Here is a 25,463-nt window from a genome sequence, read left to right as displayed (position 1 = left end):
GGTCAACAAACTATCGGCAAGTTCCCGAAATTCAAGGCTGCTTCACAAAGCCCTTTTGTATCATATCGCTTTTGTTACTTTGTGTTTAGTAGAACGGGTAGGGCAGGGTTGTGATTTGTACGTATTCAAATAATAGTCGCTTGTTACTAATGGTTAATGGAAAACAGATTGATTGGACAGATCGCCTATTGTCATAGCATTAGTAGCTATTTTCGTTGATTGCTATATGACCGAACAATTTAATACATAGTATACAACTATACATATACTTAGAGTCTGTTCGGAATGAGAAAAGTCGTGAAATGTATTGGGCCCCATACATTCCACGACTCTTCTCTTTCCGCACAGACTCTAGGCAATTAGTGTTAAATAATCAATATTAAGCGTGCGTGAAGCAGATCTAAGACTGGCTTGGAATCAGTACATAATTTAACACTTTATTGTAGGGGGCTTAATGGAAAATTTAAAAACTACCTACATATATAGCCCGAGCGGAATTTTAACCCTAAATGATGATTGCTGTACTCTCTCCTAGAAAACGATTCTTTTTGTAGTATGCCCTGGAACTAGGTGTCTTTGTACACAGGAAAGGCAGCCCTGCTCACCTTAAATAGACAGACGACAAACCTTTCCCTTCCTGTCCGTCCATTGTTACCGCGGTTGACATAATGCGCCCATTACGCGCGCCCAATCGAAGGTCAAAGTCGATTAACATTTCAACCTAGGGCCTGGGCTAATCTTCCACGCTATTGTGTTTTTATTGAGATGGTGATGATGAACAATGAACATAATGTGATAGGAAGTTTGTTATATATTGGGAAAGGTGGGGAGTATCATGTAAAGGGGCCCACTGATTACCAGTCCGCCGGACGATATCGGTCTGTCAGTTAGAACAAAAAGTTGACAGCTCCGAACAACTGACAGGCCGATACCGTCAGGCGGACTGGTAATCAGTGGGCCCCTTATGAGATGGCACATTTACCTCTTCAATCGTCGCTAACGAGGGTGTTTATTGAAAGGCACCTTACAGTAATTTACTAAACATGGCCGTTACAAATCATAGCAATCCTTGCTCACAAAGCAAACCAAAAGGTAGATTACACTTCTTTCTCCTCTTAATTGTTCTCGGAGCGGTGATATCTTTCTTCTGTGGCACAGAACAGAAGATGCCGATTGGCTAGTGTCCTCGGATTACTTGTGTAGTATATAAGGAGGTATCCAAGCCTCCTGTAGGGGGATTAGATACAATGTGCTGTCTTTTCTAATATTATGCCTACTCCTACTTTTATCTACCATATTTTCATACGACCCCCCCAGTCTTCGGTACCGGCAGTCGTTCGGCTCAGTTCGGTTCGGTTTCAGAATGATAGAATGAACTTGTTTTTTGTCAAATTTCGAAGAACAATGCCGTGTTGTTTAAACGATAGAATGGCCCACCTGAATGACGTGCGTACGATCTTTAAAGGCGAAGACTTAATTGGTTTTGTCTATATTCGTTCCATTCGATAGCTTCAATCGGATTTCAGAGCTTTAGTGGAAAAACGACGTCAGTATTTTGAAAGAAAATGTAAACCTTATGTAATCTAAGTTTTAAAGTTTATTTTAACTTGAAATAATGAAAAGGACATCATCTTACAATATTTTCATGTTAGAGTCGTCTTATACATTAGTAAGTCAAAGTCGCTAGCGCTACGACCATTCGACTGCGTGCACAATTCTCCAGTAAATTATAGTTATTCTATTTTGTCGTCTGTTTATTCTTGTGGAAGCATTCATATAGGTTGATTCACGAAAGCTAGCGGATTTTATAAGAGATTATTGACAGTTCAGTACAAATTTTGCGCCAGCTCATATGACTACTAGATTTGTAGAGCTTAAATACTTGGTATTACCTAGTTGTAGATTGAAGGTAAGTTTCATCAATGCAATTTAAATTTGTACAAGTGGTTTTTTATTTTAAATATTTGAGTTTAGTACTAATTTTCACAATTTAGCTTATATGTATACCTAGCTACTTAGCTAGGCCTCTTTGCGTTATTATTCTAAGCACTAAGGTATTATGTACTTCAAACAGCCCATGATGCACATGTCAACTGCGGTGGTCGCGCACAATCCATATGCATTTCAGTCAGCTCACGAGCGCGATCGAAGCACGATCGGCATTTAGTTTTAAATACATCATGTCACGTTGCACGATATCGTGTCGATAAGTTTCCGTCGCCGTTAAGTACCTTCGCATTAGAGATGAGACTTATTCTGACGTGTTGAAACTTAAAAGCAATGCCGAATATAAAAAAATAATATTCGAAAACCTAGCCGAATACCTACTAATAGCAACCGGATATTTCTTGATTCGCCAATTCTGAAACCAGAAAGTACAGAATTCCGACGTTTGCAAGAAAATTGCGATACTATGTAATTGTATAAATAATGTAGTCCTTGATAAGCACATCCAGAGAACTTAGTGTACCTAATATAAGGTCTTCACACACTAGAAAAGTAACTACGTCGCTATTTGTAAGTATATAACTAGCATGACGTGGTTTCTTCGTTGACTTGTCAGCCCAGCCTGGCAGCCTGGCACTGTGTGATTGTGAACAAAAAACACTCATCAGCTTCCTTTGCACAAGGTAATCCACCTTTTTGTCCTGCCAATTACTGGTCAGTCTTGAAAACATTATCCTTAGGTCGATAGGAGTAATTACAGGTAATTATTTACCATATTTATTTTATACTATGGTACATGCTGTAGTAGGTTTTTGCTATGTGACAAGACTTAAGCCTAGGCAGCCTATTCCCATTCCCATCACGAACGGATTGATTTAACGACAGTAAAGTGATCGTGACGCCAACGTGCGCTAAACATATCAAACGGCGCAGTTTCGGACACTGCATAATTTGTGTCGTAATCTTGCTCAAGTTAGGCGTGGGACGAACTTAATTATGAGCAGATAACTAATGAGACTTGCCCAGGTAACCGAGCTACGGACAACAGCTTCACATTTTGTTGCTGTAGTAAGGTGAGCACATTCGTCGTTTATAGAACTGCAATGTATTTCAATTGGCTTCACAATTTTAAAACAACTTATCTTAAGAGACTGAATACCTACCTATATAGTATCGCCTTATTGACCGAGTACAGTAGGTACCTAATCTTTTTGAAACTTAACAATTTTTATTTTATTTTAAAGGAAACTTGGACAGTTCTTGGGGCAAGGGTAAATCTTGCCTATGGCTTTTTGGCGACACACCACTGATTATCTTAAGGTAAGCATGAGCTAAGAGCCACAAACGAAGCTATCGCAATTCGCATTGATACTATTTTTCTATAACCAAAAAATCAGTTCATAAGTACTCAGAAATAAGTAGCAGTAAGTAGACTGACTACACATTATGTAGGTTTTAGGATACAAATGTAAAAAATATCCACTTTTATTGCTTGCATCTGTTACTTGTTTGCATTCGTAACCTGTGCTAGAACTTATGCAGCCGTTTATAACTCCAATGCATAAATAAGACACTATTACCATAACGTTGCAAGTCCTTATGCACAGAATGCAAACGGAACTATTAGCCTGTCGGAATCGTGCATGGATAATTAGCTATGGTTGATTCAATCTCCATAAGAACCGCAGCCAGCCGAGCGGGCGGTGAATGGCAAAAGCCGGAAATTCATTTTCATTGAGGTTTTCAGTCATGCGGATGGGATGGCAGGCATTTCATGGGATTACTTGGATATTTTAGTTGCGTTTGTGACTGCAGAGCTGCTTAGTCATGTTTTTAAACAGTGGACGGAGGGAGATTCGGGTGTATAAGTAACATAAGTAGGTATGGTACGGTCGGCGTCCGAGTGCTCGCCACTGTCTCATTATGTACTTACAGTATGTCATATATTTTTCCATTATGGCGAGCACTGAAACGTCTACCTTATTTGGTTTTTCTCTAACATGCTCGAAAATATCCGCATAAACAAGAACCTTTTTTAGGGTTCCGTACCGAAAGGGTAAAAACGGGACCCTATTACTAAGACTCCGCTGTCCGTCCGTCCGTCCGTCCGTCTGTCACCAGGCTGTATCTCACGAACTGTGACTGCTAGACAGTTGAAATTTTCACAGATTTCTGTTGCCGCTATAACAACAACGTCAACAACAAATACTAAAAACAGAATAAAATAAAGATTTAAGTGGGGCTCCCATACAACAAACGTGATTTTTGACCGAAGTTAAGCAACGTCGGGCGGGTGGGTGGATGGATGGGTGACCGTTTTTTTGCTTGTTTTGCTCTATTTTTTGTTGATGGTGCGGAACCCTCCGTGCGCGAGTCCGACTCGCACTTGGCCGGTTTTTTAGACTATACGTTTAGAATTCCGTTCCTCGCCAATTTTATCCGAGTACATACTACATTTTGCACGAAACCTAAAGTGTCGTCAGATTCATCTTAGCAGTTGCCTATATCCGTCTGATTTCATAACATTATTTTAAATATACTGGTTTCTTTTTCTTTCTTTACTAAATCTTATATTTTATTTTTAACACCGGACGCAAGAAGCGGTTTAATAAATTTAACATAAGTGTCCGTAAATCTTCTAATACAAACGGAAAAACCGATTTAGATTTGTATTTTTGTTTAGTGGCTTTTGATTGAGAATGTTTTCAGTTTCTTACACATCCTGGATTTTGTTTACAACAATAAGAGGAGTGGAGTGACAAAAATGTAGATTAATGTTTTATTTACTTACGATTCAATTTAATATGTATCCTGATGCGCTAGTATATTAGCAATGAAAACATACTTAGATCAAAGTTTCTAATTAATGGAATAGGCGTGAAGCCTATAATCAAGCCACCTACGTAAACTCAATGACGTATTTCCTTATAAAGTAGGGCGAATGTAGCAGGGGAGGAAATATGGAATATTAGAGCAGCAAAACCGCGTGCTCAAGTTCGAAACTATTTGGGACAAATACATGCACGTTTATTATAATACATGATTGTTCAGTGGCAAATATTCGTAATGAGTGGAACTACATTTGCATAAGTGGAGTGACTTTTGCGCGTCACGTCCGGTACTGATGGCTGAAAATTGATTCTTTTATTGTGTTCGTGCTTTGAACAGTTCAGTTTTCATACAAAATGAAACTTTTGTAAGCTAATGACACCTAAAATGGCTCCAAGATATTCAAGATGGCTTAATAATGGTCTAGACAGGCTGGGTAGAATAACAAGGCAACTATCCTGAATTCCAGGCAGGTTTATCTTATTTTCTTTCAACTCAGGTTACTAAATAAGTAAATACTTATACGGACACGTCTGACACAGCATAATATGTATATGTATAACGCAGGGTTCTTCTATATGCTCGTATTACTGAAATTCATATTTCATTACCGCAAACTGTTAATGCAGTTTATGTTAATTAAGATCAAAGTTTCGGTTTTTCCACCGTTATGCCCTTGCCCAGTGATTCGTATGTTTGTTTGCCACCAAGATGTGGTTTACAATACGGATTGTGTTACGAGATTAAATGAAATTGCGCAAATGGATTTCAAAACGGACGGAGATAAGGTTGCGTTTGTTCTGTGCTAGATCATTCACATTACTCTCTTGCATTTTAATGTGATTCAAATTCTGAATAAAAAAGTAAGTAAATATATACATATTGTTTTATTACTTGGAGTAAGTAAAAAGGTTCACTGACCGCCTAATGAGCGGGAAGTTGGTTCCGAGTTCCATCGACATGCAAAGGTGCAAAGGAGTACTGGGTGCCTATAACTTTAACTTTTCGTGTGATTATGCGTAGGTTCAAATCAAATCTCAGTCGTGACGTATTTAGAAAATAAATCGTTTTGCCTCAAGGCCCTATTTTAGATTTAAGCTAGTTATTAATTTAGTTTAGTAGTACCACTGTATATATATCTTTTATGTAAATAAATGCATTATTCTATGAAAAAGAAAATAAATCTTAACACTTCCATAATTGTGGTTACCGTAACTACAGTTATCTCATTTATATGGGAGCACTTGAAACGTGACTTCGTTCTGGTAGTTTCTGTACCTGGCGCACAAAAGATTCTAGTGGGTCGAAGTGCACCCAAAAAAGGGCTCCCTTTTACAAGATAAGATAAAATTGATGTTGTTATATTTGAAAAGGTAGTGAAGGTACATTTAACCCATATTTGTACTCATAGGAGGGTTCATTCACCCAAAAAAAAGGAAAAAGCACGTGCGTTCTTTAAGTGAAGCAATCTTGTTTTTAAGGCCGTGCATCGAAAAATAACAGGATCTTAGAAACGTGGCAGTGGCTAGCCCCGGAAACAAACAGTAGTGATTTTCGGATATATGTTTCTTGACTATATGATAAGTGATTTCGTAGTAGTCGAAACACGAATGCTTAAAATTTTCTCGATAGAAAATAAATCCAAACTTACGTGTTCATTTTTCGGTTTTAGCTTCGTGCAACTAGAAAACACATCCATATCCAGCACAATCCACCTTACAGCAAAGGTTTTAATCTCGTCTTAACTTTCAAAGAACTAAATATTAACTTATTATCCTTTACCGATGGATTTATTATCGATTTTTGATTTTATGAATTCAACAGCAAACGCCCATTTTACGCAGTTCGGTTTCTCTTTCTGTCATGCGTCAAAGTCATAAATGCATCCTTTATGCCAGTAATGTTAGATGGCCGTCGTGCCTCAAAGAGGTAAGACCTATGTCACTTCGCGCAACGCTCCGAATTACGTAAAATTTTAATATCCAATAAACGTTGAGTCGTAACTCCATTGAGTAGTAACGGAATCGGAGGTAAACCTATGATGGTGCCTTCTTACAGGCCTTGTGTGCGTGTTTGCTTAGCTACGTCATGCTACGTCGAAACGAAATCTATACTCTTTGTCAGTTACAACGGGTTAGGAAATTTCGACAGATATTGAAATGTATCGGTAGCTGTTTGGTATTTAGCCATCAGAATCTAACCGTAACTTTTTGCTTTATTTTTGTTTGAAAATAAAATATCTATAAGAATATATTTTTTGCTTTTTTTCTATTGTAATGATAAAAATAAATCTAGTATGTTTCATGCTCAAATAATTTAAAATAATTGAATAAATATTAAAAACTAATTGATATTATTCGTTTTAATTATTATATTATTAAGTTTGTTTGAATAAAATATTTTATTTCAATAATACGAAAAGTTATTATATTTAAGTATCACTAAAAAAGGTCTACTTACAAAAACTCACTTGCACGGGCCGGGGTTCGAACCCGTGACCTCCGGTTTGAAAGTCGCACGCCACTACAATTTCACATAAGTAATTTACAATGACATGATACCGTGGAAAAAGTGAATTATTACAATGTACTGTGTTACTATCATTTTATAGTTTATTTTGGCTTGACAAGGAGGAATGAGAAAAACGTGCAGAGCGAGAGGATTAAATCTCTCTGTCCCTTTCTTAAAGTAGCCAATCCTAATTATGACATCTGTTTTGATATTAATTCTTTGAACATAATTTGTCGATGTTCTTTTCATCGAGAAAGATTTTTATTAAAAAAATGTGTTGAATTTATATGTTTTATTTATGTTTTTTGGCATAAATTTCATTATTTTGACAAATTTTTATTGTGATGACAAACGATTTGATGTGATGTGTGAAACGAACGATGTGATCAACGATTTATCTAATAAAACTTCATTTAGTCGAAAAAAATTGTTGTCTACTATACCGGGTGGAAAAAAATTATGGGCCCTGGAGGGAAAGTGCCTTAAAACCTTAAGTTTGCTCATTTTACTTAAATGAAACATTATTGTTTTTTAAAGAAACAACTGCATTCAAAGATTTTTGAAGTGAAAACTTCTTTAGCGGCGCTGGGCACTTTTTGAGGTGGGGAAAAAATGATAAACCCGAGACAGCGTAAGGCCATCACGTGACCGTAAGGTTTAGATGGCCACTCATTTAGATGGCATTTAAATCAATAAAGAAAAACTCAATGACATTACATGAAAAAGGTTATAATCTTGTACGGGCTGAAATACGAGGATCTCACAGTTACATTATAACTTTATATCACTCAAATATAAATAATATAATTCAATAAAGCTACATCTTGATGAAATCGCTAATAAAAGTGAACTCTAGTACTGGTGAATAAAACTCAAAATATCATGACCAAATATTAGATGCGAGGTCTGCAAGGTAACTTTACAATTTATATTCGAATTTTAAAAAATTTACGCTACAAATTTGAATTTAGAATTTTAAACAAGCTCACTGACCAGCAATTTCGGAACTAAAGTTTTTCAATAGAAAGGAGGATGGGTCGATTAGTTATTTTAGATTACAAAATTAGCGCATCAAAAAAATCAAAGTGCATAGAAAAAAGTCTCCTGAGTCATAATAAAATTGATGTCTCTTGGGTCACCAGAAAAGTCACCAGGGATAACGATGACCCAAAACACATTTAAAAGAAAATTTAAATTTTGTGTACTACCTACGAACATTTTTCAATAAACTATGTTTTTATAACATATTAGACCCAGGATAGATCTAATACCTCTTTTCGTACCCCGGATAAAATGGTCGGCGACTAAAAAAGTAACTGAAACGTTACGTTATTAGGTTCACGATGCCGCGTTGTACCCTTGCCTTCGTTGCGATATGTTTGGTAAGTCAGGAGACTTAAAAATGAGCCATGATTTTGGGACATACTAACAAATATGTTTTTGAATATATGTATATAAATTTTAGCGGACTTCAATAATTTACCAGTTAAATTAGATGCAAATACCTTTTTAGTTAATCGTTAATATGATATATTAGTAGCAGTAAAACACTTTATTGTACAAAAAGACACATAAAACATGAAAAAACACACATCCTTCGTATATGGTAGAATATATTTTTCACACTTATAAGTAAAAACCAAAACCGATACGCGATTGGGATACATTCTTTTTGTATGGGATACAAAAAAAATTCTCCTGGGTCACCAAGAAAAATCGACATATTAAAATAATTCTGTTCGTTTTTAAGTTCTAGTCAGATTGGTTTTTTGGTTATTTGAGATAAATTACAATAACGCTTAGATTTGAAAAATATGATTTTCTATTTTGTTGCGACACGACCCGGGTAATAAAAATACTGCGAATTTGAACTTTTGTTTGTTGTCGTTGTAAAATGTATTAAAAAATTATGTAGGCACCCCTGACAATTGAAATTCAAAATTATCCAGAAAATGGGTGTTTCAAAAAGACATCCTGTATTCCTTACATAAAATAATCTCTTATTCAATAAAACATAATTACTAAACACTGATTTATTTCAAATAAATGCAAATCGATCGGATAAAAGATATTAATACCTACCTATACAATGAATACGAGTACAGTCAGCTGCAATAATATGTTACACACCGAAGGCCGTTTTGCGGTAGATCGTGTTAGATCTTATTTGTAGAGCCATAAGAGCGTGTCACATATTTTTGCGGCCGTCGAAGAGTAACTTATTATTGCAGGTGACTGTACCTATGAAAAATTCGAGGGTTAAAAAGCATTTCAACCAAAGCATTTATAATAATAACGACTATGGACGCCTGCAACCCCAGGGGTATTGTAACCTCATAACAATAAGGTTGAAATTTGCATTTAGTGACCGCAAAGTCAGGTGAGCGTAACTTAAATCTGTTTTCATCATATTTTATCAAAAATAATCTCTTTTCTGTTCTTGTGCTATTTTCTTATTATCAATACTCTTAACTTATATGCTATCTACGCTGCTGCTTCTATGCTGTTAACATCTTCCAAAAACAACAATAAATATTTAGGTTTATTAATTAATTATTTTATTGTTTGCTATTATGAACAAGTAACAACGCCATCTGTTTCTATTTTTTCCGAATATAAGTTTCTGGCCGACCGCAGCGACCGCGTATAATGGTAGTTAACTTCTGTAACGTTAGATGGTGCTAAAAGGTCACACCAACTTCACGTGCGGCGCGAAGCGTTTCCATGTGTGCGTGTTAGCGGGGAGGGAAGAACTAGCGGGCGTGGTTTACAAAGCGCCAGACGCGGCTGCAGTAGGCCCTTAACGGCGTAAGAGCAAGAATAAAATCAACGGATGGACGACGAAACATCGAACGTCTATAACATACCATCGTCCACATTGTTAAGGGACAATTCCTAAATCTTATTGCAATGACACAAGGTTTACCGATGGTCAGTAAAGAGTGTGGCTGTTTGTACCCTGCGCATATCTGTTTTAAATTCTATCTATTAGATTGGTGTGTTCATTAGTGTGGTCTAATCTAAACACTCTCAACTGTTTGTACCAGTACATTTTCGGTATAATTTAAACTAAGAGTGAACTTACTGCCAGTCATAGGCGTGATGGCCTTCTCCCCCTCATGCTGGAACATCTGCAGCGTGGCCACCGTCGCCTTCAGCTGTTCGTACTCGCGCGCCATCTGTTTTTGTACCTGGACAACAGAAAAAATAAATAAATAAACAACCCAAAAGATATTTCAACAGCAGGCAATAGTGTACTAAGCAATCGTGAGGAGTAGTGGAGTAAAAGGGAGGCCTTTGCCTTTGGAGCAATGGGGACACAAATTACTGGTTGTTAAAAAAAGTTTCAAAAATAATGTTGCTGCCTATACGGTGACCTGGCGAGTAAGTTTGGAGCTTGGGAGTAGTTAAAAGTCAATTCCGATTGGCATCGCTGTAAAAAACGACGAGTATGCGGTGAGACATTTGTTTGTTTAACACTGATCTAATCAAACATGTATCGGATACATCGCCACAGTCAATACCTATCATTACTTAGCGATCACATTTTGTACTTATACTTACAGTGTTAAAAGTGCATATTGTATTACAAATTACAGACTAAAACGAGATTGTAATAAACATGACAAGGATATTTAATCCCTTAAACCATAGTTAATTTACATTTGTACACTTGTCTGTACAGTACAGAGTGTTTGTTTCCATTCTAGTAGGGTTGCCAACAATTTTTTGGTGGAATATAGTATTTTTCATAATAAGGCATCAAAAATATAGTACATTTAAAAAAAACATAGTACTTTTAGATAAAATACTAAACATAAGTGTAATATACGTTTCATCGGAAATATAGTATTTTAGCGTACTATATATTTTTCCAAAAGTATATAATACTTGGTCAACCAGATCTTGACAGTAGAAAACGGCTGCAAATTTGAAAAATGTAGGCGCGAAGGGATAGTGTCCCATAGAAAATTTGAATTTCGCGCCTTTTTTTACTGACAAGATTTGTTTTTTTTTTTTAATTTATTTATCACAAAGTACACAACAATTTTTAACAATTTATATTCCTCGCCAAACTGCGATTGCAGTTTGTTGGCGAGATCGCGCTCATTTTTAAGTTTTAAACATAATGCACTAAATACTAAACATAACTTAAATACATACTATCCAAAAAGCGAACATGCATGGCGATTATGATGACAAATCAAAAAAGACAAGTAGGTCATAACATTTGAAATTATTTTAACAAAAAAATTCAGGTTGACCAGCTATAGTACAGAGAGCCAAAATATAGTACAATACAATATAATATAATATAGTACGGTTGGCAACCCTAATTCTAGGTGCTATAAAAGGCTATTCGGAGAAAGTTTCCCGCGCTCGTATAAATAAAACGTCCTTGTTAGGCAAACTCAAAGTGAAACCTAATCGAAAGTCGATAGCAAAGGTTGAAAAGAATTACTTAAAATTATCCGGTTCAGTAAAACTACAGTTACTAACAACAATGTCACAAAATTCGGAATGAACTGTAAATCATTTTACGACCACTGTGCGTACATAATTTAATAAGCGTGCGACAGCCGCGTTTTCATTCATAACTAACCTACTTTACTCGCGAGGCTAGAAACAATTCAGCGTTAGTACAATAGGTAATAAAACTTGACGATATTTAACTTAGAAACGGTCTCTCGTCATTAATATTTAGCAATGCACAAAGAAACTTTTCGATTACCAGACGGTGAATAGGTTCGTCAATTTCTTCCTTCACCAAGCACGCACAAAAGTGAAATTCGATCTCCCACAACTATTAACACACAATGATCTCGAAGGCGAACAATAAAAATGTTCCCACACGAATCTTACATTCGTTGTGTAATATGAATATCGAAGTAGGATCTAAGATCTCGCAACTTTTCACTTAATCCTTAGCTAGCTATGATTTCTCCAAGCTAGTGTCCAACTTTAAAAATGTTGCACATGTGAGTTCACCACCGCTTCAGCCACCCCGAATGCGTCACAGTGACGATAAAATTTATCGGCAGTTCAACGACCGCGACATCAACACTTGAGAACCGAACGGTAACACGCATGACAATACAAAACGACTGTGACGGACGCACGACAAAAGAACAAATGCTTGGCGACCATCCAGCCACTGAATTAGACTAGGTGACCTAAACCGACTCAAAGCCTACCGCCGCATAATCAACTGCGACGTGCGAATTAAGGCTGAAGTGAGGCCAATTTAGCAGCATAAGTAAAGGATTTTATGGTGCGTGTCATATAAATGTGTGTAATTTAGTGGTAATATCGCACGGATGAGGACGAGCCGCGAGCGGAACATGTCTCGTCTCACCGACTCGCCGGCTAAATGCTAATAAGCTGACTAATGAGCAATCCCCTGAGCTTGTTAACTGATGAGCGGATATGATTTTGGAAGATACATATGTATTTGTATACATGAGACACCTAAACGACATATTTACATTACCTACGGATACATTTATCCATTATCGTTTAAACCTTTTAAGTCTTGTTTGCATTATTGGGAATCTCCATAGGTAATACTGGCCAAGCTAATGCGGGATAATTTTCTGAAATCCCATTCCCATAGGTACTATTCTGCGCTAATACTGAGTTATCGCGTTGTTACAATCTAGCCACCGCATTGGAATTCTGAAAATTGCCGCGAAATTGCATGCAAATGTTGTTATGGTGTCCTCGTGCAAACTAATATTGAACAATAGGTATTAATACTCGTACAAATTAATTATCATGTCACGATTAAAAATACAGCTTAAGTTCGCTCAAATTTACATGTGACATATACGATACTTTAACTACATATGAAGGACATTTTCTATATGTTTCAGGTTATCTTTTGGAAAAGGTAAATAACAATATTGTTCCCCTAGTTTAGGACCATCTTTTAAATCTTTAAAAAGTTAATAAAATGTTTGTTTGTCCGTCAAGGTCAATGTCACATCGTTTGCCAAACTTATGTTAATATTATGAAAATTTTGTTCCATCAAGTTTCGAGTGACACACAGACGCTTGCCAAGAACAAGAACCCGCAAGAGAATTTATACGATTTCCGATGCCCATTGCAAGCAAATTCCATCCGGTCTCCGCTTGAAATCGTTATTTACTGCATGTTTGACATTTATCGCTACGTTGAATCAACTTAAAAGTTGATTTCCGGAGAGTAAACGGTGAGACGCATGTGGATAACTTGACAATGTTCTGGACTTAACCTTTTGGACGCCAATGACCGATATATCCGCACCGTAGGTTCAACGCCAAAGACCGATTAATCGGTCACATATCACAGAGCAACATAGACCTACGTGCATATGCATAAAGTTCAATTTCAGTTTTGACACTTCGGTGACGTGGCGTGGCGTGGTGTGACAGCTTTTGTGTTTGACACGGCGTCGAAAAGGTTAAGTGTGACATCTTGAATCTCTGTGTTCGTTTAGCTATACATTGCTTAACTTACGTTTTATTTTACTCAAACCAGCGGAAGTAGGGTTTGCACGACGGATCCGAAATGTATGGGAAGATCCGCGGATCCGGATCCAGATCCGGATAATTGCATACATTTCGGATCCGGATTGCAAACCCTAAGCGGAAGACATGGCTATTGCCTCCTTTCGCGTTAAAAAGAATCAACGACATTGCAAATTAACATACAATTCAGTCTGCTTTACCAACAACCCATGACCCAAATCTTTGGAAGTCAGTTAAATCATAGATCACCACTCCCTTCTATCTTCAAATGGAATCACATTAAATGGAACACCCATGCCGGAGCCGGGTAATTGGCCACGTTTTTACAGACATTCCTTCTATCATCTAATTGTTCCGTGTTCGGCGTGTTCCACATGATTAGCCAGTGATGAAACTGGATGATTAAATCGGCTGCGCGTGATCATGATTATGATAATATGCAAATGGCGAAGAACTCGTGCAACGTTTAAAAACGCCGGCAAGTAAAAGTGTAACGATTTAATTGCACGTTTCTGGGGTTTAGTGGCGGGCCGCTTCATTATGGCGGGCGTGGATGATGGAGATTTCACGATGGAATGATAGCGCCGATAGCGGCTCGTGAAAACTTTATAGTTTAGTTTCTGTTCTTGGAAATGTGAAAGAATTAATCAAGAGCCAACCACTAACTTGCTTGAAATTTCATCTAAATTTTATCACTATGTACGAAATTGAAGTGAAAACCTTATCTAATAATACTACGCTGGCCTGTTATTTAACTGAGATATGAATAATGACGCGGCATTAGAAGTTCAATACCCTAATGCTATAAGCGGAAACAAAATTATACTCCAATAAATATCAAGGCAAAGGTTTAGCGGAAACGGAAAAGAAACCGGTGTTTTAAGAGCAGCCCTGTAATTTCTCTGCGCTCTACGTTATAGTTTAGTTCTCTGGGCATTCTATTCTATTTTATTAAATGACGTTCATAATTTGGTACCTACGAGTATTGTTACATTCTAAATGTTATCTAAATAATAGCCTTGACATTGATTAATCCATTTTTGCTTATATTTATATTATTTTATGCTTTTGTAAATATTGCCTGTTTTTTTACAATATTTGCACGCCTGCATGCACGGAAATCTTTTATTTTGTAACACCTTCTCATAATTGTGTTCTATGCAAATAAATTCTTTGAATCTTGAATCTTTGTAAACTTGGTCACTTTTTCTTTTTTAAATAATATGACATTATATTTCAGTTAATAATACTTTAATTGGAAAAATATTTCACAAAGCAAGCAAAAAACGTTTCATGTATTTTCATGGCAAATTGTGGAGAAATATGGGACACCCGGCGTAAACTAGTTCCGTGCTTACGTAGGGTTGTTGAAAAACTAAAATATGCCGTGATAGACGTATTTAGGTCAAATATTTCTAGGTACAATCGTTAGAGCTGATTATCAACACGCAATTGGCGCTGTCGTGGATTCATTTGGTACTCATTCATGTTTTCGCATTGAAATTAACTGATGTTCTTAATAAATTATTAAAATTGCTCCCATTTCGAATTTATCCACGAATTTTTATTTTTAAAGCATAAGAAAATACTTGGTTTATCTATTTTACTTTTCCAGTCTAGCCATGTGAAAGTCTACTAAGCTTTCTTGTATGAAGCAGGTTATTATAATAGCCATCGTTAGACATAACCATAAAGATAGCAGGTTTACAAGTCGGTTTATGGAAGTCATTACGGTAAGAGACAAGCCGCCAATACAATCTAGACTTTATGCTGATGATGACGTATGACCAAATAGATAAATTATCTTTTTCATTATGACGTACGCTATCTCGTTTATTAAATCTAGTTGAGGAGATAAGGTGGAAAATGTGATTGGGTAATTTGTTTATCTGTTAACGTAGATCTTTGTATACTTTTTAGTTTAGGATAACAGGCGACCATTTCAATGAGTAAGACCACAATTGCACTCACGTTGCCCATCTGATGGTGAGTAACGATAACTTTGAGGAGGTCATACACTTATTATACCCAAGAAGTCTACCTACGTTCAATACCTACCTAATCTACCTATCGATTTCCAAGGTCCCTCTAAGTATTAGACAAAAGATGAGCTGGGAGCTGAGCTGCTCACACTAGTTTAGTGTTAGCGTATATTCAAAAAGGCGTGGGAAAAATGAAATTAGCAGCATTCTAGGAAAACGCGTTACATCTCCGACAAGCATGATTTAATAGACTCCTCTTTTGTCTTCTGTTGCCTCTTTCGGAAGTCCGTAACCTTACGTTTTACGAGTCGTCACCTCAATAAGATTGCGGCACAAACCGGTGACCTCCCACACATTTAATTATGTCACTATTACGGTCTGCTTTCGCGAAGGCTTTAATGTCACAGCTGCTACATTCGCAAGACGAGTAAACAAGTGGAGCACTTATTTAAATACGTTGTGGTTATTGTAAATCGTTTAAGTATAGCGGTTAGGCTTTTCAACCAGAGATGTAAGCAGAGTACCTACGATACTAAAAGGCGTTCAATATAGGTGAGAACGCTCGACGGAAACGGTTGGTAAGAAGTTGTAATGTCGACTGCGGTGTAGGTGAAGGTTTTTGTGTTTCATATCGTGCCCTATAAAGGATTAAATTATAATTTATAAGTAAAAATATTTTAACTAGATTTTTTCCCGAAAAGAGTTACCATTTACTAGAAAACCACCACGCAACTTACCTCACCAACCGTCTGAGTTAAATGGTAGGGATGAGGAAGTAGAAATAGTAGAATATACATAGTAATTAAGAATTGCTATTTTCTTAGCTTATCCAAGCATGAAATGGTAACGATTTTAACGAAATCTGGTTTTAATGGAGGGATTCTTCCAATTAGTATAAACAGTCGTAGGTAGGTATATGAACTGTAAGTCTTATAATATGAATTGTAGTTAGCTACATCGCACATTTCTGGTAGATAAATAGCTTTTTATGCGACTGTTTATGTACAAGGTCCGTTATAGGCAGAAAAAGGTCTGCACTTACTCCCTTCGTCCGTCAAGTACAGATGTCATCCAGTTATAGGAACTGACCCGACTGCTACTTAACTCCCGTTATCTTTCCAGAAAAAGTTTCTCGTAAATCCGCTAGCCGTCTATAATGACTAAGAGTTAATACTGTCTATCTCTGTAATGAAACGTAGATATTTCTGCTATTTGCGTTCCTATTAGACACTAGTTAATCCGTATGGATTAGCTAGGAATTTGGCGATTAGGAAAATATGATAGTAACGCTTGAAAAACAAAATGGTAACTTGATACCGCTAAACAACGCACAGAACAACCGATCTGACACACAATCATAATAATAGCTAAAACTACAGACGCGCAAATTGAGGAAGGTTTTGAAAAATGTTATTTATGGAGGAGATTCCGTTAGGAAACTGTTAATATTCCAAGATTTCTCCATGAAAAAACTAAACCTGTCGAATCCCACGATATGACGTCACCCATAAGCGTTCTGGCTCAAATATGAGCCGCTGGGAGCTGACAGATTAAAAGTCGTCGGCAATTCAGTAGCTAAAGTACAACAGATTTGAATAGGTAAATAATATGTATAATAATTTGGCAATAAGTTAGACGCTGGGACACCCGATAGAGTTAGTATCGATTGTAAAGTAGATTTTCGGACTTCTTCACAGAGTGAATGTAGTTGTCGTAGGACAAATCCTGTTACTCCAGAAATGTTTGACTTCTTCTCTGTTCTGCTGCTAGCCTCCTGTTACAGGACTTTACCTAACCAACTTTATTTGGTAAGACATCCCCATTTTCTGTAGAATTTATTTTATAGGTACTATCGGCAATATACTAAAACAACAGTATAACTATAACGTGTCGAAGCCTCCTATAGTACGAGTATAATACTATTGTAATCCCCTACTAGGAAACCTTCATAAAATCGCGAGAATCCCGGAAAGGTTTCACAACTCCGTAGATTAGACGTTACACCCGATCGAGTGTGAAACTGTTGTCGGGTTTCACGTTAATGAAAACGGCTTTATTAAATACTTTAACGAGCCGAACGCAAGGACGAGAGTGCTTATAAGAATTTGCCCCGCAACCGGTCATCGTACGCTAAACCAAATGCTTAATGTGTTTTACGATATAGCACTCCCTGAAATAGCTAGTTTATTAAAGTACCAATGGTCAGTCAAGGCAGTTTAAGAGTGTTGCTGCTCTTAACAATCTTAACCGGCCATCGGTATACCTTACATCTTTGCAATAAGGTTTAAAAACTGTCAATAACTGTATGGGTACAATCAGCAAAACTATATGTACTTGTAATGTCTTGTATACAGGGATGCTAAGCTAATAGTTTTGCTAACTGTACCTAGTTACAGTAGTTACCTACCCCGTTGCTGTATTTTCTTAAGACCTTGGCAGCATGGCAGCAGCTTGGGCTTGGCCGCGCAGTCATATTGAGAGAATAGGTGCGGTAGTGCCCTCCAGGGGAAATATATTTGGTAAAACCATTAGCTTCTTACTATTTAGCACACTATGTTAGGTTTTATGATAATGGCGGGATCATTCAGCAAGATTAGTTGGGTTACTTTGCTAAGAAAAAGTACTACCTTATCTATTTCTTCGGTGGTATCCAATATCCGTAAAAAAGTGACTCAAGCATTTTCTGGTGCTAAAAATATGAGGCGTAGTAGGTCGAAACATGCCGACAAATGTAATACACATATAATTCTAAATCCAACTACTTACTAAAAATGTACGTACACCCAGCCTACACACATCACCCAGCTGAAAAAGTGCATGACTATGAATGAATTCCAATCATAATGTGTTCATGCAATTTTGCAGCTCACTTACATATTACTGTAGGCTACATAGTACAAGTGCATATGCCTATTGACTCCTACAGCTAGATGATGCTGATGAGATAAAGTATGTTGTATGTTACATTTTGTAAATTAATATCTTGGCATCAGATTACGGAGCACAATTTTAGCTACGGCTGTATCGTATGATTAACCTTGGCTGAACTTTGGAAACTTCGATTCTTTGCCTGCCTTATTAATTTAAGAACGACATTCTAAAATAACATGAAATTTGACATGAACATTCAAGTAACATTTAGAGACTAGGGACCATAGACTAGGAATCCTCTAGACGGAGTTTAGAGCAATTATTTCATGAAACCGATGCTGCCAAAAATACGGGGGTGCGGGGGGACGAGGTGAGCGGATGTGTGTCTTTGAACGGACCAATCACGGCACGGGATTCTGACACTTTGACTCGAAGATGGAGTAAAACTACCGTATATAGTGGCAGAGGGGGTAGCGTTACTTTACTATGCTCAGTCTAGAGGATGTCTTGTCTGTGCTAGGGACCCACGAAAGCTAGTACAGTCGCCATCAGATACAGTAGGGCCTTGATAATCCGTACATAGGCTAATCCGAACTGCCGAGTGAACCCTTTCTCTGAACTGACGATGAGATCATAGCCCAACTTTCGCAAGAGACTGACGAATCTGGATGTGACGAGTCTTTTGTCTTAGTCAAAAAAATCCCCACTCGCAAGCTACGAGTATATCGGCATTGACCACTTGTTTGGACTGGGCTGACGAATGATGCTACGTAATTTGAGGGACAAAGCCTTTGCTCTGTCAATAAATAGAACCCGGCAGACTACATTAGATGAGTTCTTAAAATGATTTGTTCGCGATTATTTTGTGTTAAGGTACTTTGTTGATTAATTTCTTTGTTTTTGTTACTTTGGAGTCTCAATAAATATGTTTTTTAAGAATATACCATTATTTTCTTTATAACATACTATAATACGAACGCTTCGCCAGTCCGTACAGGGGGTATTTTTTTGAAGTTCGGATTATCGAGGCATTACTGTATATCGGAGCGGCAAAGGTGTTCACAATACCTGGACACGCACTCTAACAGCCTTGACAATAGATGCGTGTTCAGATATTTGTGAGCGTCTTGGTCGCTCCGATATATCTGATGGCGACTGTACCAGATATAGATATTTGTTACGTAGATGGTCATTCCAGGTTTCATGTAATTTAAGCATGTCGTTGCGCGTTGTAGGTGAGCCACAGAACAAGTAGAATGGCGATGCGAGCAAGGTACGTGTCGCCGCGGGGTTTTGAGCAAACGCTCGCATGCTTCTCGCCCGCGCTGACCGAAAATGAAGTAAACATGCCTTTTTGCGCCACAATAACGTTCAGATTAAGAAGCCAGACGTCAAATCTGTTTAAAGGAGGCGTATCCCTTCACCACGCACACAAGGCACTATTAGCTAGTTTTTACTACCGATGCGCGAGTGTTAGTAAATGTGGAGAGGAACCAGCGGCGACACCGGTTCCGATACTAACTGTGCGCGATAGCCATTCTAACCTCTTTAACATGTACTGTGTATCTGAGCATGAGGAGCTTACAATGATTAACAAAAGACCATCGCCCAGAAGATTCAATATAAGCAGATCAAATTTAAAACTCGTCGTCCGTATTTTTATTGCAGACTGTACCGTACCTATAACGGCTCGGGCACGACTTCACGCGACTGGCGACGGCGGCAGCGACAACCATAGGTGGGAGCGAAAGGTCCAATCGCTGTGTCTCGCTACAACCTATGGTTATCGCTGCCGCCGTCGCAAGTCGCTCAATGTCGAGGCCGAGCCGTAACTTATCAGTTTACTAGGACGGAAATATGCCTGTGAGTCAAGGGCTCTGACTAATTAAGCATCAATGGATTGCTCAAATATACACACATTATAAAATCTTACTTTGGCCAAAAAAGATTTTCTACTACATTTTCAGGTTTCCACGTTCAGGCCTGTATTTAGTTTGCGCGGAACGGATTTTATGGAATTTGGCTATTTTCGCAGGCCATGTTTGCTATCGCGTTGGCCGAACCCGGCACGCGAGCCGGAAAGATCTCTGAGGGCCTACCGCCAACATCAAATAATGGAAAAACATCCTGTCTCTCTGTCGTTCGAATTTGCAAGAGCGGTAAAGAGGCAGATAACGATTTTCGTTTTTTCTATGTTAGTATGGTATGGTAGGCCCTGTGACATCTGTGTTAACTATTTGTGCCATTTTCAAGTAATAAGTGCAAAAAGCATGAAAAAGAAATCGCCCTTATTATGGATAACCATGTGGCAGGTATTGTTTGAAGTGAAGCGTCAAATTTTTTAACACCCTCACAAAAATCATGGTATGTCCTAAGCCTTAAAATAGCTAAGCCCATGGGCTTAGGCATGCCGACACCTACTTACTATAATAACTAATAAGTACTACTAAGACTTCTTGTATGATTGTCCCACCCCTTTCCGTTTTATTCCACCAGTTTATTCGAATAAAGTCGAGTATTAATAAACTATGAGCTGTTAAGGCGAGTGTTTAAGTAGGTATCGAGTAAATTTCACTAAGGTTCACTTAACTAATCTTTGTGCATTGAAATCTTAGTCATACAATCTTGATTCGCTAGTCTCAAGCTGTGACTCATTAAAGTGAAAGAATGGAGCCAGATTAAATAGCTATACCTATTTATAGACTTCCAGTTTTGCCATTACCTAAATAAAAATGTATTTTTTATTTACATGATTGGTGATGATAAGAGGATAACGTTTTTTGAGAGTATAGTATGTCCATTTTGTTGGCCCAAAGCCCAAATCGCTTGACAGATTTTAAAACAATTATTCGTCGTCAGATCCGTTTTAGCAGTGGGAGCAACGTGGCCACATCGTTACTACTTATATGTAATACAAATGCAAAAGTCTCTACAAATTTTACGTGACAGCTACACGAGAGGTATAGGTACTTGTTCAACAAGTTTGCAAAAGAGTATTTACTTAATCAAAATATGTTGTAATTAACCTAAAGATTTTAAATCGAATCGTGGTTGTAGTCAATGTCGACACGTACCGAGAATGTCATGTGTGGGCTGACAGATGAGTGATTCAGTAGTAGCATTGACCTCAGGCAACTGCCACTCATTATGTCCATTGCTAAGTATTAAATTTCAACTGCCTTAAATAATATAAGTTTTAAATGGCTGCTTTTTTATACGTCCACTGTTGAATACAGTTGTTTAAAGAGTTTATTGTTTACTTTTGTACTATTTAACAGTCACATTCTTAATTAACCATCTCTGGACCATAAGACTGCAATAAATTTCACAATTTGTCAGTTAAAAACAACGAACTAGAATACTCAATATATTCAGTCACCGGTTAAAAATGTGAGTTACGGCATATAATATACCATATAAACGTTCAATAAAATTAGGAAAAAAGAAATTTTAATTAATTCCCAACACCCTATCATGTCGACAAAGTTACCTTTCCTCTGACAGTTGCAATATTACCCATGTAAATTCATCGAAAAATGTATTAAAAAAAACAATACAACTGAAAGGATTTTGAAAAATTAGAGTGCTGGGCCTAAAGGCGTCAAGTAACCATTAAATGTATATTTTTGTAATTAGTGACTTTGGTTGTCATTTGACAAAATATTCTCCACCTAAAGATTGCCATGTGTTAGTAAATTATGATTTGAAAAGATGGTTGCCACGTAATGGGATCTCAATAGCATAGAAACAAGACAAAAGCAACTCAATTGATTGAATAAATCCTTCAATGCACAATGCAATGTAACAGAAATAAAGTTATTTAATTGTTTATCATTATTCCAAGTTAAAAATGTTATAATGGAGCATTCCAGTAGTGTTGTTTATAAATAGTTCTGGTTTGTTTTTTCTAGGAACGCTAGGAAGACAAATTTGTGAATTTTGACTACAATTAAACTGAATACTATCAGACCAGAACTTGGCTTTCTAAGATATCCAGCGTTAAAAGGGTAGTGTTTGTATATAAGTAAATCTCACGGAATAAATAATGTTGATGACTCTAATAAAAATATGGAGAGAGCTTAACTCCAATGTCTCACACATCTAGTTTTTTTTTTTATAAGATAGGTGGCAAACAAGCAGAGAAATCGCTTCATGGTAAGCAATTGCCGTCACCCATGAACACCTGCAACACCAAAGGGGTTGCAAGTGTGTTGCCGGAATTTAAGATAGGAGTACATTCTTTTCTTGAGGGCTTTAGACAGTTTAGCTGTCTGAGGCAGGAAGTTACTGGTAAAATGAGTTGAGAACTGCTAACCATCTAAGCGTGAAAACGGAAATATTGTTTCTTCAGTTTTTTAGAGAGTGAACAATACCTATTTCATTCAGGTAAGACAAACAGTGTTGGGATCAGATTACTTTCAGCATAAAAGTGACACACAGGATGTTTTGAAGTTTATCAAACATGCAACAAGACACAGTTTGTAAATATTGGTTATGGACATTCACTCAGTGTTCCGATTTGAGAAAATTTTTAACTGCATGCATCATAAATGCATATATTAGTCATCATAAGTAACATTAATTATATGTGACTCTTTTACCTAAATAATAGTATTCTGTGTGTTGACAAATGCCCCAGCATACATCAAAATATGAATTTGTCCTTATTAGGCAGGACCACACAAAATAAGCCACCTTACGAAGAAATTGATGCGCAAAGCCGCTGTCTGTGTAGATGTGCTTCGGCCACATTGCCTCAAGCAAGACACATTTCCACCATTTTTAAAAGACTTAAAGAGACCTAAAACATTAAATAATTGAGTTTTATGAATTATAAATAAGGGGGTTCAATTTCCAATCAACCTCCTTGTAATTGAAGTTGTATAATTATGGTATTTGTATTGAATATAGTTTACTTTATTTGTGAAATTGTGACTCACTATAAATCCGCCCTGCTTATCGCAAACGCAGTACTTTGTATGAGGGTGTTATTGCAAGTACTGCACCCGCGATAAGCAGGGCAGAAATGTATGTAATTAGTTCAGACGACTACTACTCACTATAAATGTATGTAATTAGTCTAGAGAACAATTATATGCATTTATTAGTTAACATCAGATCTATAACTTAAAGATATAGCTGTTAATTTTGTTCCCAACTTTCAAAAGTATACAGTAGTTGGGAGGATGTTGTATCTCCTATAATATTATACTCATTTATTTATTTATATTTATTATTTATTAAAACATATTCTGGGAACAATTACACAGTACAACCTAGCCCAAACTAATATGGGGGTTTTCAGTTTGTGTCCCGTTTTTCATACAAATTTTGGGTGTCAGTTTTGTAAGGGTCCATACAAAATGTATGTGATAATGTGTTACAAAACTGACATTTGAATTACTACTGATTCTGAGTAGAAATAACTCAACAGTTGATGGGTTTTCGAAAAAAAAAGTAAATGGTACCTACACTTTTAAGTGAAAATGCCCATATACAGTCAATTTATTTCTGTAAACCTGTCCCATCCCATTATTCCAAATTTTTGGTGATACCTTCCTATTTTATCTCTTTGTTTACTGTATTTACATTAAAAATCTGTGTTTTAAAACAAGTCCATGAAATAACATTTATTTACATTGGTGAATAAGATAATAGATACTAAATCATGCTTGACCACTTGTTATTTGTATGCACCTCTATAAGGATCCTGAGCTTGCCACCTGTTATGCTTGGTTGCCATAAAAATGACCATACAAACAAACAACCACTTGTCGGCCTTCCGCCTTCCTCGAGTTTAATTAGCACTACTTATCTTATAAGGTAATGTCACCTACTTCAAGGCAAACCACAATACCACAAACGGCTACGTCGAAAAAAGATCATCTAAATGTAGAACGGAGCTCAAACTCACCAACTGCCACTTGGACTTGCGTGTGGGGTCCGCGATGGTCACCAGCAGTCTATGTATCATTTGAACTGTCCCTTCGTAGTACACCAGCGCCGAGTCGTAATTACCCGTGAGGGCCATCTCCCGAGCCAACTTGGTGTTCTCGCAAATTTCGCCAACAGAAACTGCCATTATTGTCATTCCCGCTGCGTACATGTAACGATTCCTCCTCGAAAATTTACTCAATTCCTGAGACCTCCTCGAAGTGAGATCGCGTGTGACATCCACCGAGACTCCCAGCAATGCACTTCATTTTACCACCGAAACTTTTTTCAAAACGTGGTGTACATTTGTGTTTAATTTAAACTATTGAACTGTTTATCATTTTTGTTTGTCACTTGTCACATGGTTTGAGGTCCGTTGAATTTATAAATTGGTATTATTCTCTTGACAAAACAAACTTATCAATTTGGTTCGTCGACAGCTACTCACGCACACAATCGAACGTATACTTTGTTACCAATGTTGCCAACATTATACATATAGCTAACAACAACCAATCATAGAATAGTAAAATTTGTTCGATGATGTTGGTGCTCCGTAATAAGTCTGTTCTCATTTAGCACAATGTAAGAATACTTATTACTATCGATACAATATAACAATAATCGATAGTGGCTCAATTGTCTATGGAAATACTAAACGATCCAATATGTCAGAGTGGAGTAGCTAGAGTCGGACCAAAAAAAGTCTGCAGCGGATTTGATAGCCCACGCAGTGCAAGTGTCATTTATACGTCATAATTTCATAGAAGTTTGACGTTTAAAATAACACTTGCACTGCGTGGGCTATCAAATCCGCTGCAGACTATTCTTGGTCTGACTCTAATGACGGACAGTGAATGAGACGCTTCTATGTTACTG

The 25,463-nt window shown here is 37.1% G+C and overlaps 1 protein-coding gene across 1 annotated transcript in view; it reads right to left on the bottom strand.

Moving 5' to 3' along the window:
* The window catches only part of LOC134662164 (katanin p60 ATPase-containing subunit A-like 1), a 38,681-nt gene extending 13,596 nt beyond the window's left edge, over nt 1-25,085 (bottom strand). The window contains exons 1-2 of the mRNA XM_063518434.1: nt 24,565-25,085; nt 10,373-10,478 (exon numbers count right to left, since the gene is read on the bottom strand). Coding sequence (XP_063374504.1) covers nt 10,373-10,478; nt 24,565-24,756 — 298 coding nt within the window. The 5' untranslated portion in view covers nt 24,757-25,085. The remainder of the gene's footprint in view (nt 1-10,372; nt 10,479-24,564) is intronic.
* Between the last annotated feature and the right edge of the window lie 378 nt (nt 25,086-25,463).

Source organism: Cydia amplana, chromosome 1, assembly GCF_948474715.1.
Source record: "Cydia amplana chromosome 1, ilCydAmpl1.1, whole genome shotgun sequence".
NCBI lineage: Eukaryota > Metazoa > Arthropoda > Insecta > Lepidoptera > Tortricidae > Cydia > Cydia amplana.
The sequence above is the reverse complement of the archived record's forward strand: the minus strand, read 5'-3'. Positions and strand labels throughout refer to the sequence as shown.